The 19,582-nt window shown below is 40.1% G+C and overlaps 2 protein-coding genes across 2 annotated transcripts in view; both read left to right on the top strand.

Moving 5' to 3' along the window:
- Positions 1–2,427, top strand: part of wbp11 (WW domain binding protein 11) — a 28,716-nt gene extending 26,289 nt beyond the window's left edge. The window contains exon 12 of the mRNA XM_072915721.1: positions 1,775–2,427. Within this exon, the coding sequence (XP_072771822.1) occupies positions 1,775–2,355 (581 nt within the window). The 3' untranslated portion in view covers positions 2,356–2,427. The remainder of the gene's footprint in view (positions 1–1,774) is intronic.
- An 8,548-nt stretch (positions 2,428–10,975) lies between these two features.
- The window catches only part of ddx47 (DEAD (Asp-Glu-Ala-Asp) box polypeptide 47), a 19,816-nt gene continuing 11,209 nt past the window's right edge, over positions 10,976–19,582 (top strand). Inside the window, exons 1-8 of the mRNA XM_061973880.2 lie at positions 10,976–11,176; positions 11,327–11,420; positions 13,977–14,165; positions 14,244–14,315; positions 17,245–17,363; positions 17,438–17,509; positions 17,579–17,695; positions 17,753–17,899. Of these exons, the coding sequence (XP_061829864.2) occupies positions 10,976–11,176; positions 11,327–11,420; positions 13,977–14,165; positions 14,244–14,315; positions 17,245–17,363; positions 17,438–17,509; positions 17,579–17,695; positions 17,753–17,899 (1,011 nt within the window). The remainder of the gene's footprint in view (positions 11,177–11,326; positions 11,421–13,976; positions 14,166–14,243; positions 14,316–17,244; positions 17,364–17,437; positions 17,510–17,578; positions 17,696–17,752; positions 17,900–19,582) is intronic.

Raw genomic sequence — 19,582 nt, 5'->3', positions numbered from 1 at the left:
ATGTGAATAACATAAATAAAGTCTATTATACAGCATTATTCACATGTGAATAACATAAATACAGTCTATTATACAGCATTATTTACATGTGAATAATATAAGTACAGTCTATTATACAGCATTATTCACATGTTACAGCATTATTCACATGTGAATAACATAAATACAGTCCATTATACAGCATTATTCACATGTGAATAACATAAATACAGTCTATTATACAGCATTATTCACATGTGAATAACATAAATAAAGTCTATTATACAGCATTATTCACATGTGAATAACATAAATACAGTCTATTATACAGCATTATTCACATGTGAATAATATAAATACAGTCTATTATACAGCATTATTCACATGTGAATAACAAATACAGTCTTTTATACAGCATTATTCACATGTGAATAACATAAATACAGTCTATTATACAGCATTATTCACATGTGACTAGTATAAATACAGTCTATTATACAGCATTAATCACATGTGAATAACATAAATACAGTCTATTATACAGCATTATTCACATGTGAATAACATAAATACAGTCTATTATACAGCATTATTCACATGTGAATAATATAAATACAGTCTATTATACAGCATTATTCACATGTGAATAATATAAACACAGTCTATTATACAGCATTATTCACATGTGAATAACATAAATACAGTCTATTATACAGCATTATTCACATGTGAATAATATAAACACAGTCTATTATACAGCATTATTCACATGTGAATAACATAAATACAGTCTATTATACAGCATTATTCACATGTGAATAATATAAATACAGTCTATTATACAGCATTATTCACATGTTACAGCATTATTCACATGTGAATAACATAAATAAAGTCTATTATACAGCATTATTCACATGTGAATAACATAAATACAGTCTATTATACAGCATTATTTACATGTGAATAATATAAGTACAGTCTATTATACAGCATTATTCACATGTTACAGCATTATTCACATGTGAATAACATAAATACAGTCTATTATACAGCATTATTCACATGTGAATAACATAAATACAGTCTATTATACAGCATTATTTACATGTGAATAATATAAATACAGTCTATTATACAGCATTATTCACATGTGAATAACATAAATAAAGTCTATTATACAGCATTATTTACATGTGAATAACATAAATACAGTCTATTATACAGCATTATTCACATGTGAATAATATAAATACAGTCTATTATACAGCATTATTCACATGTGAATAACATAAATACAGTCTATTATACAGCATTATTCACATGTGAATAATATAAATACAGTCTATTATACAGCATTATTCACATGTGAATAATATAAATACACTATACATAACCCTAACCCCTTTTTACATTTGTTTTTATATACAGTACTGTATAGCGTTTTTTTTATAAAAAATTTTTTTTTTGCGTTTTATTTATTTTTATTCAACATTTTTTATTTAAAAAAAAATTTTATAGCATTTTTTTATTGTGTTCAAAGTGTACACAGTTTTACTAAAATACGGACTTTTGCCGAGGCTGCAACCCATTATTTGTGTTTATGTTGTTTCTTATGGAGAAATTTGATTCTATATACAAACTGGAGGTACTTTTTAGAGGCGGTATAGTACTGAATATGAATATTTAGTATCACGGTACTATACTAGTACCGCTAAACCGTACAATCCGAGTTGCATTGAAAGGTTTTTTTCCCCCCCGACATAAAATTGAAGTGTCCTGCGTCTTCTTACAGGTATCCCTCCCCCTCCCCCGAGAGCAGGAGGACCCCCCCGTCCCATGGCGCCGCCTCACACCCTCTTCCCACCCCCTCCCAGCGCCAACGTGCTGAGTGCTCCTCCCAGCATAGTCCAGCGGCAGAAAGGGTCGGGCCAAGATGGCTCCCAGAGCAGCATGCCGCCTCCCTCCATGCGCTCCAGTCACATGCAGATGCCCCCGCCCCCGGGCACCGCCGCCGCCAGCCACCTCCACGCGGCCACCATCGAGAAAAGAGCCAACATCACTTCTGTGGGAGGCGGGGCCGGGGCCACCATCTCCGCCAAACCGCAGATCACCAATCCCAAAGCGGAGGTCACGCGCTTCGTGCCCACCGCCCTGAGAGTGCGCAGGGATAGGAGCGGCCCCATGCCGGGGCCCACACTGGGGCCCCTGGAGAAAGGAGGGCGCAGGGGCGATGACGGTCACGGCTTGAAACAGATGTCCGCCGCTAAGGGCATGTCTCACCCCGCTCAGATCGGGGCTGTGGCCCCGCCCAGCATGAAGACCAAGGACCAGGTGTATGAAGCCTTCATGAGGGAGATGGAGGGTCTCCTCTGACTCAAACCAAGTTAGTTTTCTCCCATCTTTTTGTCCGTACAAGCCCATTAAATGCTCTCTTTTCATATGGAATATTGTCTTTAGTCTAACATGTCACTCGTCTCTTGCAAGTCCTATCTCAATAATGCCAGAGACAACGTTTTTTTTAGCGCCGCACCTGTTTGACTTTTTTATTTCACTGGCAAATCAAGAAGTTTGTTGACGATGCAGCTAATTAAACACTTGAAGAAATCACTTTTGGGTTTAATGATTGATTTTAGGACGCCGTTTAGGTTCTTTAACAGGCAATATTGTAAGGAAGTCTAACAACTGATGTGTTTATTTGCATGAAAACAACATTCATTTCAACCTGTCTGAATCTAGCAAACAGTGACGTCGTCAAGAACAACAATTAAGTTCAAGTTCAAGTAGCAATGATTGTCACACACACACACACTAGGTGGGGTGAAATTATTCTCTGCATTTGACCCATCCCCCTTGTTCACCCCCTGGGAGGTGAGGGGAGCAGTGGGCAGCAGCGGTGGCCGCGACCGGGAATCATTTTTGGTGATTTAACCCCCAATTCCAACCCTTGATGCTGAGTGCCAAGCAGGGAGGTAATGACTCCCATTTTTGTAGTCTTTGGTATGACTCGGCCGGGGTTTGAACTCACAACCTACCCATCTCAGGGCGGACACTCTAACCACTCGGCCACTGAGTAGTTCAGCCTGTTGTTCACTATTCTTTATTTATTTTAAATTGCCTTTCAAATGTCTATTCTTGGTGTTGGCTTTTATCAAATACATTTCCCCGAAAAATGCGACTTATACTCCAGTGCGACTTATATATGTTTTTTTCCTTCTTTATTATGCATTTTCGGCCGGTGCGACTTATACTCCGGAGCGACTTATACTCTGAAAAATACAGTGTACATATACAGGTAAAAGCCAGTAAATTAGAATATTTTGAAAAACTTGATTTATTTCAGTAATTGCATTCAAAAGGTGTAACGTGTACATTATATTTATTCATTGCACACAGACTGATGCATTCAAATGTTTATTTCATTTAATTTTGATGATTTGAAGTGGCAACAAATGAAAATCCAAAATTCCGTGTGTCACAAAATTAGAATATTACTTAAGGCTAATACAAAAAAGGGATTTTTAGAAATGTTGGCCAACTGAAAAGTATGAAAATGAAAAATATGAGCATGTACAATACTCAATACTTGGTTGGAGCTCCTTTTGCCTCAATTACTGCGTTAATGCGGCGTGGCATGGAGTCGATGAGTTTCTGGCACTGCTCAGGTGTTATGAGAGCCCAGGTTGCTCTGATAGTGGCCTTCAACTCTTCTGCGTTTTTGGGTCTGGCATTCTGCATCTTCCTTTTCACAATACCCCACAGATTTTCTATGGGGCTAAGGTCAGGGGAGTTGGCGGGCCAATTTAGAACAGAAATACCATGGTCCGTAAACCAGGCACGGTTAGATTTTGCGCTGTGTGTAGGCGCCAAGTCCTGTTGGAACTTGAAATCTCCATCTCCATAGAGCAGGTCAGCAGCAGGAAGCATGAAGTGCTCTAAAACTTGCTGGTAGACGGCTGCGTTGACCCTGGATCTCAGGAAACAGAGTGGACCGACACCAGCAGATGACATGGCACCCCAAACCATCACTAATGGTGGAAACTTTACACTAGACTTCAGGCAACGTGGATCCTGTGCCTCTCCTGTCTTCCTCCAGACTCTGGGACCTCGATTTCCAAAGGAAATGCAAAATTTGCTTTCGTCAGAAAACATGACTTTGGACCACTCAGCAGCAGTCCAGCTCTTTTTTTCCTTAGCCCAGGTGAGACTCTGCGCGCTGTTTCTTGGTCAACAGTGGCTTGACACGAGGTATGCGGCAGTTGAAACCCATGTCTTTCAAGCGTCTCTTGGTGGTGGATCTTGAAGCACTAACTCCAGCAGCTGTCCACTCCTTCTGAATCTCCCCCACATTTTTGAATGGGTTTTTTTTCACAATCTTGACCAGGGCGCGGTGATCCCTATCGCTTGTACATTTTTTCTGACCACAGTTTTTCCTTCCCTTTGCCTCTCCATTAATGTGTTTGGACACAGAGCTCTGAGAACAGCCAGCCTCTTCAGCAATAACCTTTTGTGTCTTTCCCTCCTTGTGCAATGTGTCGATGGTTGCCTTTTGGACAGCTGTCAAATCTGAAGTCTTCCCCATGTTTGTGTAGGCTTCAGAACTGGACTGAGAGACCATTTAAAGCCCTTTGCAGGTGTTTTGAGTTAATCAGCTGATTAGTTTGTGGCACCAGGTGTCTTCAAAATTTAACCCTTACACAATATTCTAATTTTGTGACACACAGAATTTTGGATTTTCATTTGTTGCCACTTCAAATCATCAAAATGAAATGAAATAAACATTTGAATGCATCAGTCTGTGTGCAATGAATAAATATAATGTACAAGTTACACCTTTTGAATGCAATTACTGAAATAAATCAAGTTTTTCAAAATATTCTAATTTACTGGCTTTTACCTGTACCGGTATATACATTTTTTTTTTTTACATATTTGTAAAAAATAGATATATATTGCAGTAAAAAAGTCAGCTCAATCACCAGAATTTAATTGAAATATTTACTTTTTTTTTTTTTTTTTTTTTTTTTACAGCATATTAATGTTAAATGGAAAAACTATATATATTTTTACAGTAAAAGTCTGGCACTTTTTAATACCGTAAAATACAGTGGTGTGCCGTCAGGGCCAGCAAGACCTTCTCTGCTGGCTTAACATGACCAGAAATCATAATTAAAGATAAAAGTCATTTTTAATTGACTTTCCCTAAATATCTAAAAGTATTCAAAGTTCAAGTTAAACTTAAAGTTAAAGTAGCAATGATTGTCACACACACACTAGGTGGGGCGAAATTATTCTCTGCATTTGACCCATCACCCTTGATCACCCCATGAGAGGTGAGGGGAGCAGAGCGCACCAGCGGTGGCCGCGCCCGGGAATCATTTTTGGTGATTTAACCCCCAATTCCAACCCTTGAAATTCATATTCTCTTCATGTCATATTATGCTCCTTCCAATGCTGTTGTTTTTAGTTTTAGTTTGTATCCAATCAGAATTCAGCTAGCTTATGTTGCCATGCTGTACCAAATCTGCCTTCAGAATCAACAATGTCTGTGCACTGTAAGTGAACCGGCACATACAGTTGATAGATAATTGCCATAGCCAATCAGATTACCAGTTGTTGTCAGTAAGGCCTTCTAGCTGTGATTGGATACTCACTTGGGAGTCCCAAGTGAGTATCCAATCGCAAGTTGCCAAAACAGGAAGTGGCACCGGAATCATAGAAACTCACTGGTACTCACAGAGAAGGATACTTCAAGACGGATACTTAAGAGGAACTACATCTTGTGAGACGAGGTCGGCCGACACCGGACCAACAACCGAGTGCGACGGTACCACTGGCTTATACGCCGTCAAATGGGTGCTACAAATTGTGAGTTAAAATATTTTATTTCTTTATTTTTTCATGTTTATTCTTTAATTTTGACAGTACCACGTAAGATAAGTTTTAATTACTGAAGCGGGTTTATTTAATGTTAAATGCGCCGGAAAATAGGCCGCTTAGTACACTGTTGATGTGGTCCAATGCTCAGTAGTGTGTTTTTGTGTAGTATCTCCAGCCGTGTCCGGGTGGTGACATCAATTACGGTATTCTGAGAGGTGAAGTCGGACTAAGTAGGACATCACTGAAGGCCGAGGTGAGCAACGCCACTGGTAAAATATGTTGTCATTCTTACTGTGCACAACATGATGAATAACTTGGTTTGACATCTTAAATCAAGCAGATTATTAAAGTATTGTTTTTTTTAATTTTGCAATTCTTGATATTTGTTGATTAAAGTTTAAAACATTTGTAATTGCAGGCAGCACATGTATTCTCTGTAAAAATGGAACAAACAGATTTAGTATGAAACATGAAGTGCTTTATTGACACATTATTTCCAGGCTTTCACAGGCCATATAAAATGAGATGAAAATATTCACTTTATATATACAGGTAAAAGCCAGTAAATTAGAATATTTTGAAAAACTTGATTTATTTCAGTAATTGCATTCAAAAGGTGTAACTTGTACATTATATTTATTCATTGCACACAGACTGATGCATTCAAATGTTTATTTCATTTAATTTTGATGATTTGAAGTGGCAACAAATGAAAATCCAAAATTCCGTGTGTCACAAAATTAGAATATTGTGTAAGGGTTAAATTAAAAGACACCTGGTGCCACAAACTAATCAGCTGATTAACTCAAAACACCTGCAAAGGGCTTTAAATGGTCTCTCAGTCCAGTTCTGAAGCCTACACAAACATGGGGAAGACTTCAGATTTGACAGCTGTCCAAAAGGCAACCATCGACACATTGCACAAGGAGGGAAAGACACAAAAGGTTATTGCTGAAGAGGCTGGCTGTTCTCAGAGCTCTGTGTCCAAACACATTAATGGAGAGGCAAAGGGAAGGAAAAACTGTGGTCAGAAAAAGTGTACAAGCGATAGGGATCACCGCGCCCTGGTCAAGATTGTGAAAAAAAACCCATTCAAAAATGTGGGGGAGATTCAGAAGGAGTGGACAGCTGCTGGAGTCAGTGCTTCAAGATCCACCACCAAGAGACGCTTGAAAGACATGGGTTTCAACTGCCGCATACCTCGTGTCAAGCCACTGTTGACCAAGAAACAGCGCGAAAAGCGTCTCACCTGGGCTAAGGAAAAAAAGAGCTGGACTGCTGCTGAGTGGTCCAAAGTCATGTTTTCTGACGAAAGCAAATTTTGCATTTCCTTTGGAAATCGAGGTCCCAGAGTCTGGAGGAAGACAGGAGAGGCACAGGATCCACGTTGCCTGAAGTCTAGTGTAAAGTTTCCACCATCAGTGATGGTTTGGGGTGCCATGTCATCTGCTGGTGTCGGTCCACTCTGTTTCCTGAGATCCAGGGTCAACGCAGCCGTCTACCAGCAAGTTTTAGAGCACTTCATGCTTCCTGCTGCTGACCTGCTCTATGGAGATGGAGATTTCAAGTTCCAACAGGACTTGGCGCCTGCACACAGCGCAAAATCTACCCGTGCCTGGTTTACGGACCATGGTATTTCTGTTCTAAATTGGCCCGCCAACTCCCCTGACCTTAGCCCCATAGAAAATCTGTGGGGTATTGTGAAAAGGAAGATGCAGAATGCCAGACCCAAAAACGCAGAAGAGTTGAAGGCCACTATCAGAGCAACCTGGGCTCTCATAACACCTGAGCAGTGCCAGAAACTCATCGACTCCATGCCACGCCGCATTAACGCAGTAATTGAGGCAAAAGGAGCTCCAACCAAGTATTGAGTATTGTACATGCTCATATTTTTCATTTTCATACTTTTCAGTTGGCCAACATTTCTAAAAATCCCTTTTTTGTATTAGCCTTAAGTAATATTCTAATTTTGTGACACACGGAATTTTGGATTTTCATTTGTTGCCACTTCAAATCATCAAAATTAAATGAAATAAACATTTGAATGCATCAGTCTGTGTGCAATGAATAAATATAATGTACAAGTTACACCTTTTGAATGCAATTACTGAAATAAATCAAGTTTTTCAAAATATTCTAATTTACTGGCTTTTACCTGTATGTATGTATGTATGTATATATATATATATATATATATATATATATATATATATATATATATATATATATATATATATATATATATACATATATATATTATTTCTTATTGAACAATGTACATACAAACATATTTTCAATGTACACAAAAACCAAGGCACTCTTTCAACAAATTTCAACAAATCCAAACATCAAATTGAGCAAATACCATCTTTCACAAAACATGTGAAGGAAGGACAACTAAAGAAAATACAAATAGAATATAAAAATAATAACAATAAATAGTTAATTAAAAAATAGGATAAGATACACAATTCAAACGGACAAAAAAAGGCTAATCTAAATCACTTAAAATTTATGCAAGAACAAAATCAATTTAAGGGATTTTGTATTTGTAATCAGTTTCCAAGATTTAATTGATTATTTTAAATTATTAAGCCAATTAGAAAATTAAGGTTTTACTTTCATAAATCGACATTTATGTCGAACATTTTTTTGCCTGGACCCCGGAAGGGACAAGCGGTATGAAATGGATGGATGGATGGATGGATTTTTTGCTTGGAGCATAATAATGTTGACAAGCATTTCTAAGTTACAATTTTCACGTCATATTGCAATAATAGCTACAGTCAAATTATTTTGTAAAACATGCCTGTTACTACTAAAACCATACTTGCCAACCCTCCCGAATTTTCCGGGAGACTCCCGAAATTCAGCGCCTCTCCCGAAAACCTCCCGGGACAAATATTCTCCCGAAAATCTCCCGATTTTCAGCCGGAGCTGGAGGCCACGCCCCCTCCAGCTCCTTTTTTCAGACGGGAGGACAACAGGGTGACAAGAAGTAAATCATCCAGACTAGAGATAAATTGTATTATTATGTTTATCTTACCTAAAAATAAATATATTTATTAATTTAAAAAAAACAAAACTAAATAAATGTTTACTATATTTTGCTAAAAACATCAAAATTAATTGTATTTTTATTTGTATTTTTTCTGACTCCTTATTACATCCAGCCATAGAATTATACATTAAAATAAACATATTTGAAATAATTAATTTTAAATTATCCTAATAATTCATTTAAAATTACCATATTTAATTATTAAAATAATTGCTTTTTTATCAACAACTTTAGCATTTTATTCATTACATTTTGAAGCTCTCAGAAGCCAAGTTATGTTATATTCCTTAATATTTATTTATGCAAGTTTGAAGTATCAATTATCTAAACACAGTTTTGTTTGCATATTTTCAGGATATATATATATATATATATATATATATATATATATATATATATATATATATAGGAGCAGCGAGAATACCAAGAAGCGCATATGCCAAATTTTCAAAGAGAACGGCCTACGGATCACGATTGAAGCCAACAAGCAAACCGTCAACTTCCTTGACGTCACTTTCAACCTGAGAAATAACAGCTACCAACCATTCACGAAACCCAACACAACACTCCAATACGTGCACCATGACAGCAACCACCCACCCACCACCACGAAAAGAATACCTACCGGAATCAATAAAAGGCTATCGATGCTGTCATCTAGCAAAGCTGAATTTGACCAAGCAACCCCCACGTACCAAAAAGCCCTTGATGAAAGCGGATACAATTTCACCCTCATCTATGAACCCACGCCAGGAAACCAGCCAAAAAAGAACAGAAAACGAAACGACATCATCTGGTACAACCCCCCATACAGCAAAAACATCTCAACGAACATTGGACACAAATTCCTCAATCTGATTGACAAACACTTTCCCAAAGACAACAACCTAAGAAAAGTATTCAACAAGAACAACATTAAATTGAGCTACAGCTGCATGAACAATATACGACAAATCATCTCAAACCACAACAAAACAATTGCAAATGAGCCGTCGACCCCCAGTCAGAGCGACTCCAAAACCAACAAAGCATGTAACTGTCGAAAGAAACCTGATTGCCCTCTCAACGGGGGGTGCTTACAAACATCAGTTGTCTACCAATCTAAGGTAATACGCAAGGACATTAACACATCCGACACATATGTAGGATTAACCGAGGGTGAATTCAAAACCAGATGGAACAATCACAAGGCTTCTTTCAGGAACAAAAACCTGCGAAATACCACAGAACTCAGCAAACACATTTGGGACCTCAAAGACAATAATGTTGAATATTCAATAACATGGCAAATTCTTGCATCCAGCACACCTTACAATAGTGGTAATAAAAGATGCAACCTATGCTTGAGAGAGAAACTGTTTATTATTTACCGTCCAGACCTGTCATCCCTCAACAAGCGCAGCGAAATTGTAACAACATGCCGCCATAGACGGAAACACCTCCTAGGTAACACATGAGCCAATCACCACGCCCCTAGGCCAGCCTGTACCCACCCACTCTGTGCCCTATATAAACCATGGTATGCGAATGCTCCCATTAAAATCTCCTGATGATTGAGGGTACCCCCCCTCATGAAACAGGCCTGTAGAGATGAAATAGTCTTGTGATTTTTTTCCCACACATACATATATATATATATATATATATATATATATATATATATATATATATATATATATATATATATATATATATATATATATATATATATATATATATATATATATGTGTGTATGAAATACTTGACTTGGTGAATTCTAGCTGTCAATATACTCCTCCCCTCTTAACCACGCCCCCAACCTCGCCCCGCCCCACCCCCGACCACGCCCCCCAGCCCCACCCCCCACCTCCCGAAATTGGAGGTCTCAAGGTTGGCAAGTATGACTAAAACTGTCAATTATTTCTTTAAGTTAATGCGAAATGTAAGACACATTTAGTGTGCAGTACTTTAAATATCATTTTGTGGAATAGGTTTAAAATCCGATGAGATATAATTCACATTTACATTGAAACATTTTTATCAAGCGGCGCCTTTGCGTAAAAACACCAATTCCCATGAACCTTTGCGGTTTCCACATGACGTGTTTCCGCATCTGCGCAGTGGAGTGGAAGACGTCGAGGCGACACACAAGCATGGCGGAGAAAAGCTCCGAGTCGAACACCGACAATAAACATCAAGATTCGGTTAGCGACCCCGACAACAATGACGACCTCGTATGTGAAAGTCAGGAGGCGGTAAAGACCTTCAAGGATTTGGTAGGTTTACTTCAAAAACAAAAACATTTTGCTGTCGGCGCCAAATACAAGAGCGAGCAGGAGCTAATACAATATGTCAACATTGTTTCTTCCTCACGTTACAAAGTGTGAACAGTTCAGTTGTGTCTAAATGTGTCTTTACGCTAATAGGGAGTCACCGAGGTGCTCTGTGAGGCTTGTGATCAACTGGGATGGAAGACTCCCACAAAGATCCAAGTGGAAGCTATTCCAGTGGCCTTGCAAGGTAACATCTCCTCATAAACCCTCAATTCTATTCCAATCATGGGAATATTCATTCCATCCGTTTTCTATGCATCGTGCTAAAAGTGTGTGTGTGTATATATTAGAGATGCGCGGATAGGCAATTATTTCATCCGCAACCGCATCAGAAAGTCGTCCGCCATCCACCCGACCTAACATTTAATCAGAACCGCATCCGCCCGCACCCGCCCGTTGTTATATATCTAATATAGACGATGCAAGGCATTAGTGAGGTTATAAAGCTTTTGCCTGTTAAAGAAAGGAGACTGATCCAATGCAGCACAGACATTCGCGTGCCACGCTGTCACGACCCAGACGCACACCAGTGCGCAATCATATGGGAGCCGCGCTGAGCGCACCTCCAAGCGCGTCTCGCTGCGGCGACGGCCGGGTATGGTGCCGACGCTCCAGCGCCATCCATTTTCAGGGCTAGTTGATTCGGCAGGTGGGTTGTTACACACTCCTTAGCGGGTTCCGACTTCCATGGCCACCGTCCTGCTGCTGTCTATATCAACCAGGGTGAGCCCCACCCCTTTCGTGAGCGCACTGCGCGCGGAGTGACCCCTGTTACGCGCCCCCGGCAACGGGGGTGGCGGGCAGGTAAGCTGCGCGGGCGGAGCGCGCGGAGTGACCCCTGTTACGAGCCCCCGGCCACGGGGGTGGCGGGCAGGTAAGCTGCTTACCTAGCTGCTGCGTGTGACGCCGGCCGCGGCGAAGGCGGACGAGGCGGGGTGTCGGTGGGGTGGGCGCGGTGGTGACCCTGGACGTGCGTCGGGCCCTTCTCGCGGATCGCCTCAGCTACGGCTCCCGGTGGGGCCCTCTCGGGGGAAGGGGCCTCGGTCCCGGACCCCGGCGAGGCGTCCCTTCTCCGCTCCGTAAAAGTGTCCATCTCTTTTTTTTTTTCTTCTTCTGTTGTGGCATATGCTGCAGGTGCCTGCTCGTTTTTCGTATGTGGGTAACAACATTTAACTATGTATATATATTTACCAATTGGTTTAACTGCCACCCGCCTGAATCTATTTAAAATCTTTTTTTTATTATTTCAACTGCCCGACCCGACCCGCGGATAAAATCAAAAAAAAATGTATTTCAACCGCCCGATCCGCGGATAATCCGCGGACTCCGCGGTTGTGTCCGCAAACCGCGCATCTCTAATATATATTATATATGTGTATATGTTTATGTATGTATGTGATTATATACCGTATTTTCCGCACCATAAGGCGCCCTGGGTGATAAGCCGCGCCTTCAATGAACGGCATATTTCAAAACTTTGTCCACCTATAAGCCGCCCCGTGTTGTAAGCCGCATCTAACTGCGCTAAAGGAATGTCAAAAAAACAGTCAGATAGGTCAGTCAAACTTTAATAATATATTAAAAACCAGCGTTCTAACAACTCTGTTCACTCCCAAAATGTACGCAAATGTGCAATCACAAACATACGTATATCAACATGGACAGAGCTGCGTGAAAAAAGCCACCCGGCCTCTTCGCGTAAACTTAAACTTACCTTAACCACTCGCTCATCTTTTCTTCATCCATCCCTTCGAGTTAGCTTTTATGATGACGCCGGCTGGAAAGGTCTCTTTTGGCAAGGTCTTCCTTTTGAATATCACCATGGGTGGAAGTTTCATTAGCATGGCAAGCTAGAACCACGGTGAAGGATGACTTCTCATTCCCTGTGGTGCGAATATTCACCGTACGTGCTCCCGTTGTATCCACAGTGCGGTTCACAGGAATATCAGTTGCTGTGAAATAGTAATCCGTGTGCGGATGGAGAGATTGCGTCTTTTCATGAACCGGATCCCTGTCGTTTAGTAGGAGCCATTTTGTGGTCTTTACAGATGTAAACACACAAAGGAAATGAAACGTACGGTTATATCCGCGCGCTTTTTCTTCTTTTATGCGGGCGGGTGGTTGCTTACAGTAGAAGAAGAAGCGCTTCCTGTTCTATGGGGGCGGGTGCTTACCTTGGCGGTTGCTTGCGTAGAAGAAGAAGCGCTTCCTGTTCTACCGGGAAAAAAGATGGCGGCTGTTTACCGAAGTTGCGAGACCTAAACTTTATGAAAATGAATCTTAATATTTATCCATATATAAAGCGCACCGGGTTAAAAGGCGCACTGTCAGCTTTTGAGTAAATTTGTGGTTTTTAGGTGCGGCTAATAGTGCGGAAAATACGGTATGTGTATATACTGTATGGATATGTGAATATATGTGTGAACATGTACATATATTTATATATATGTGTGTGTGTGTGTGTGTGTATATATATATATATGTATATATATATTGACCCAAATTACTTGCATTGTCCACTTAATGGAAACACAATTGCAGTAACAATGGCTGGCTGTTGAAATTAATTAGATTCCTAATTTAACTCATGACGTTTCGCAGGCCAAATAGAAGATGTCGGTGGGCCGTAGTTTGGACACCCCTGATTTAAATGCTGTGTATTTAGCATAATATTATTTTTCACAATAATATAGCATTTGTACAAGCCTGTTCTAGTATTCATATTTATCTTCTTGCCGTGAAGGAAAGGATGTTATCGGCCTGGCAGAGACCGGATCAGGAAAGACGGCTGCCTTTGCTCTGCCCATCCTCCAGTCACTGCTGGCGTCACCACAAAGGCTCCACACCCTGGTCCTCACCCCCACCAGAGAGCTGGCCTTCCAGATCGCCGAGCAGTTTGAGGCCCTGGGTTCCAGCATCGGTGTCAAGTGTGGTACGTAGTCTGGAAAGAACCAGGATGTTCACAAAAGTATTCTGTGCCTGGTTACCACCTGTCCCATGTTTACTGCAGCTGTCGTAGTTGGAGGAATTGACATGATGTCCCAATCTTTGGTGTTGGCCAAAAAACCCCACATTGTCATCGGTAAGACCAGAAGAACCAGTATTCCCATTCATGTCAAGTCAAACGGTACAATATTTCCATACCTTTGTTCCTCGTGACGCCAAACCACTTGCAGACTCAACATATGCTCAAACACTATAGAAAGTAGAGTTGTCCCAATACCAATATTTTGGTACCGGTACCAAAATGTTCTTAGATACTATTTGATACTTTTCTAAACAAAGGGCACCACAAAAAATGTCATTATTGTCTTTATTTGAACAACAAATGTTAGTGTACATGAATCATATGTTTATTATTGTAATTTAGTCCTTAAATAAAATAGTGAACATACTAGACAACTTGTCTTTTAGTAGTAAGTAAACAAACAAAGACTCCTAATTAGTCTGCAGTAACATATTGTGTCATTTATACACCTATTATTTTGTACACATTATGAGGGACAAACTGTAAAAAAATTGATTATTAATGTACTTGTTCATTTACTGTTAATATCTGCTTATTTTCTGATTTAACATGTTCTATCTACACTTCTGTTAAAATGTAATAATCACTTATTCTTCTCTTCTTTGATACTTGACATTAGTTTTGGATGATACCACACATTTAGGTATCGATGTGATACCAAGTAGTTACAGGATCATACATTGGTCATATTCAAAGTCCTCATGTGTCCAGGGACATATTTACTGACTTTATAAACATTATATACATTTTAGAAAAGGAAAAAAATATTGTTGTCATAGAAGTATCGACTAGATACGCTCTTGTACTTGGTATCATTTCAGTGGATGTCAGGTGTAGATCCACCCATGGCATTTGTTTCATGACTATTTACATTGTAGATTGTCACATCAAAACTATGAATGAACACATGTGGAGTTATGTACTTAACAAAAAAAGGTGAAATAACTGAAAACATGTTTTATATTCTACTTTCTTCAAAATAGCCACCCTTTGCTCCGATTACTGCTTTGCACACTCTTGGCATTCTCTCCATGAGCTTCAAGAGGTAGTCACCTGAAATGGTTTTCACTTCACAGGTGTCATAGTTTTGATGTGACAATCTACAATGTAAATAGTCATGAAAATAAAGAAAACTCATTGAAATGGGGTGTGTCCAAACCTTTGCCATGTACTGTGTGTGTGTGTGTATATATATATATATATATATATATATATACAGGTAAAAGCCAGTAAATTAGAATATTTTGAAAAACTTGATTTATTTCAGTAATTGCATTCAAAAGGTGTAACTTGTACATTATATTTATTCATTGCACACAGACTGATGCATTCAAATGTTTATTTCATTTAATTTTGATGATTTGAAGTGGCAACAAATGAAAATCCAAAATTCCGTGTGTCACAAAATTAGAATATTACTTAAGGCTAATACAAAAAAGGGATTTTTAGAAATGTTGGCCAACTGAAAAGTATGAAAATGAAAAATATGAGCATGTACAATACTCAATACTTGGTCGGAGCTCCTTTTGCCTCAATTACTGCGTTAATGCGGCCTGGCATGGAGTCGATGAGTTTCTGGCACTGCTCAGGTGTTATGAGAGCCCAGGTTGCTCTGATAGTGGCCTTCAACTCTTCTGCGTTTTTGGGTCTGGCATTCTGCATCTTCCTTTTCACAATACCCCACAGATTTTCTATGGGGCTAAGGTCAGGGGAGTTGGCGGGCCAATTTAGAACAGAAATACCATGGTCCGTAAACCAGGCACGGGTAGATTTTGCGCTGTGTGCAGGCGCCAAGTCCTGTTGGAACTTGAAATCTCCATCTCCATAGAGCAGGTCAGCAGCAGGAAGCATGAAGTGCTCTAAAACTTGCTGGTAGACGGCTGCGTTGACCCTGGATCTCAGGAAACAGAGTGGACCGACACCAGCAGATGACATGGCACCCCAAACCATCACTGATGGTGGAAACTTTACACTAGACTTCAGGCAACGTGGATCCTGTGCCTCTCCTGTCTTCCTCCAGACTCTGGGACCTCGATTTCCAAAGGAAATGCAAAATTTGCATGGTTGGGTGATGGTTTGGGGTGCCATGTCATCTGCTGGTGTCGGTCCACTCTGTTTCCTGAGATCCAGGGTCAACGCAGCCGTCTACCAGCAAGTTTTAGAGCACTTCATGCTTCCTGCTGCTGACCTGCTCTATAGAGATGGAGATTTCAAGTTCCAACAGGACTTGGCGCCTGCACACAGCGCAAAATCTACCCGTGCCTGGTTTACGGACCATGGTATTTCTGTTCTAAATTGGCCCGCCAACTCCCCTGACCTTAGCCCCATAGAAAATCTGTGGGGTATTGTGAAAAGGAAGATGCAGAATGCCAGACCCAAAAACGCAGAAGAGTTGAAGGCCACTATCAGAGCAACCTGGGCTCTCATAACACCTGAGCAGTGCCAGAAACTCATCGACTCCATGCCACGCCGCATTAACGCAGTAATTGAGGCAAAAGGAGCTCCAACCAAGTATTGAGTATTGTACATGCTCATATTTTTCATTTTCATACTTTTCAGTTGGCCAACATTTCTAAAAATCCCTTTTTTGTATTAGCCTTAAGTAATATTCTAATTTTGTGACACACGGAATTTTGGATTTTCATTTGTTGCCACTTCAAATCATCAAAATTAAATGAAATAAACATTTGAATGCATCAGTCTGTGTGCAATGAATAAATATAATGTACAAGTTACACCTTTTGAATGCAATTACTGAAATAAATCAAGTTTTTCAAAATATTCTAATTTACTGGCTTTTACCTGTATGTATGTATGTATGTATGTATGTATACATATATATATATATATATATATATATATATGTATATATATATATATATATAGCAGTAACGATTTTAGCCCATATCTGCCTTCCTTGGTGTGAGACCTCCACATATAAAGGAATACATATTACATGTCTAATACCCAAATCTGTTTTCAGCCACACCTGGTCGACTAATAGACCACTTGGAGAACACGCGGGGCTTCTCATTGCGAGCGCTGAAGTTTCTAGTCATGGATGAAGCAGACAGAATCCTTAACATGGACTTTGAGACCGAGGTGAGACGTGAAATGTCTTGAATTGTTTTCAATCCACCAACTATAGATGGAGTATTGATTTTTGAAATGGTCAGGTGGATAAAATCCTGAAAGTGATTCCCAGGGACAGACGCACCTTCTTGTTCTCCGCCACTATGACCAAAAAGGTAATGGAAGTGTTCTGTCGTCCGTTTGTGCCCACACACACCAACTTGTCGTCCTTGGCTCGTATACAGGTCCAGAAACTAGAGCGGGCGGCGCTTAAAGACCCAGTCAAGTGTGCCGTTTCCACCAAGTATTCCACTGTAGATAAACTGCAGCAGTATTACATCTTCATCCCATCCAAGTTCAAGGTAGTGGACTCCACACCTGTGTGCTGTGCTGTGCTGTGACCATGTTGTGTGGTGCAGGACTGTTACCTGGTCTCCATCCTCAACGAGCTGGCTGGCAACTCCTTCATGATCTTCTGCAGCACCTGCAACAATGCCCAGCGGGTGGCGCTCTTGTTGAGGAATCTTGGCATCACTGCCATCCCTCTCCACGGCCAGATGAGTCAGGTGCAACACTTTATTGTCTCCATGCGTTTGGAGAGAAAATCATGTTTATTTCTCTTTGTCTCCATGTTGGCTTCATGCTATTGAATGACTTTACATCACATGTGCACAATTCAACATGTCTGAAGAGGCTTACTATGTTTAATCATGCTGTTTACTTATTGCCAAAATACTTTTTGTATTTTTCAATAGTTTAGTTTGTTTAATAAATATTTATATATATTGAGACTATTAAATATCTATTAAATTGTAAATGATATAAATATATTATGTTTTAATTCATACCGTATTTTCCGCACCATAAGGCGCCCTGGGTTAAAAGCCGCGCCTTCAATGAACGGCATATTTCAAAACTTTGTCCACCTATAAGCCGCCCGGCCGCATCTAACTGCGCTAAAGGAATGTCAAAAAAACAGTCAGATAGGTCAGTCAAACTTTAATAATATATTAAAAACCAGCGTTCTAACAACTCTGTTCACTCCCAAAATGTACGCAAATGTGCAATCACAAACATACGTATATCAACATGGACAGAGCTGCGTGAAAAAAGCCACCCGGCCTCTTCGCGTAAACTTAAACTTACCTTAACCACTCGCTCATCTTTTCTTCATCCATCCCTTCGAGTTAGCTTTTATGATGACGCCGGCTGGAAAGGTCTCTTTTGGCAAGGTCTTCCTTTTGAATATCACCATGGGTGGAAGTTTCTGGCCATTAGCATGGCAAGCTAGAACCACAGTGAAGGATGACTTCTCATTCCCTGTGGTGCGAATATTCACCGTACGTGCTCCCGTTGTATCCACAGTGCGGTTCACAGGATTATCAGTTGCTGTGAAATAGTAATCCGTGTGCGGATGGAGAGATTGCGTCTTTTCATGAACCGGAAACCTGTCGCTTAGTAGGAGCCATTTTGTGGTCTTTACAGATGTAAACACACAAAGGAAATGAAACGTACGGTGATATCCGCGCGCTTTTTCTTCTTCTACGCGGGCGGGTGGTTGCTTACAGTAGAAGAAGAAGCGCTTCCTGTTCTATGGGGGCGGGTGCTTACCTTGGCGGTTGCTTGCGTAGAAGAAGAAGCGCTTCCTGTTCTACCGGGAAAAAAGATGGCGGCTGTTTACCGAAGTTGCGAGACCGAAACTTTATGAAAATGAATCTTAATATTAATCCATATATAAAGCGCACCGGGTTATAAGCCGCACTGTCAGCTTTTGAGTAAATTTGTGGTTTTTAGGTGCGGCTAATAGTGCGGAAAATACGGTACATATATTTGTGTGTGTGTGTGTGTGTGTGTGTGTGTGTGTGTGTGTGTGTGTGTGTGTGTGTGTGTGTGTGTGTGTGTGTGTATACAGGTGTATATAACATATAACCTTTGACATGTGTTATTCATATTGTTTGTTCTGTGATATAAATGGATGAAAATAAAAGTAAAAGTAAATAGTTGGTAAATAAATAATGGGAAAAATATTGAATAACCAAAATAAGGGAGTAAACACAGAATGTTGTCCCGTAATGACAACTTTAATGTTAAATAACTATACAGTATATATAAATATATATATACGGTTCAGGCCAAAAGGTTGGACACACCTTCTCATTGACAACACAACTGACGGTCCCAACACCATTGATAAAGCAAGAACTTCCACTAATCAACCCTGATAAGGCACACACCTGTGAAGTGAAAAC

Source organism: Nerophis lumbriciformis, linkage group LG22 (genome assembly GCF_033978685.3).
Source record: "Nerophis lumbriciformis linkage group LG22, RoL_Nlum_v2.1, whole genome shotgun sequence".
Lineage (NCBI taxonomy): Eukaryota > Metazoa > Chordata > Actinopteri > Syngnathiformes > Syngnathidae > Nerophis > Nerophis lumbriciformis.
This window is presented reverse-complemented; position numbering and strand designations above follow the sequence as displayed.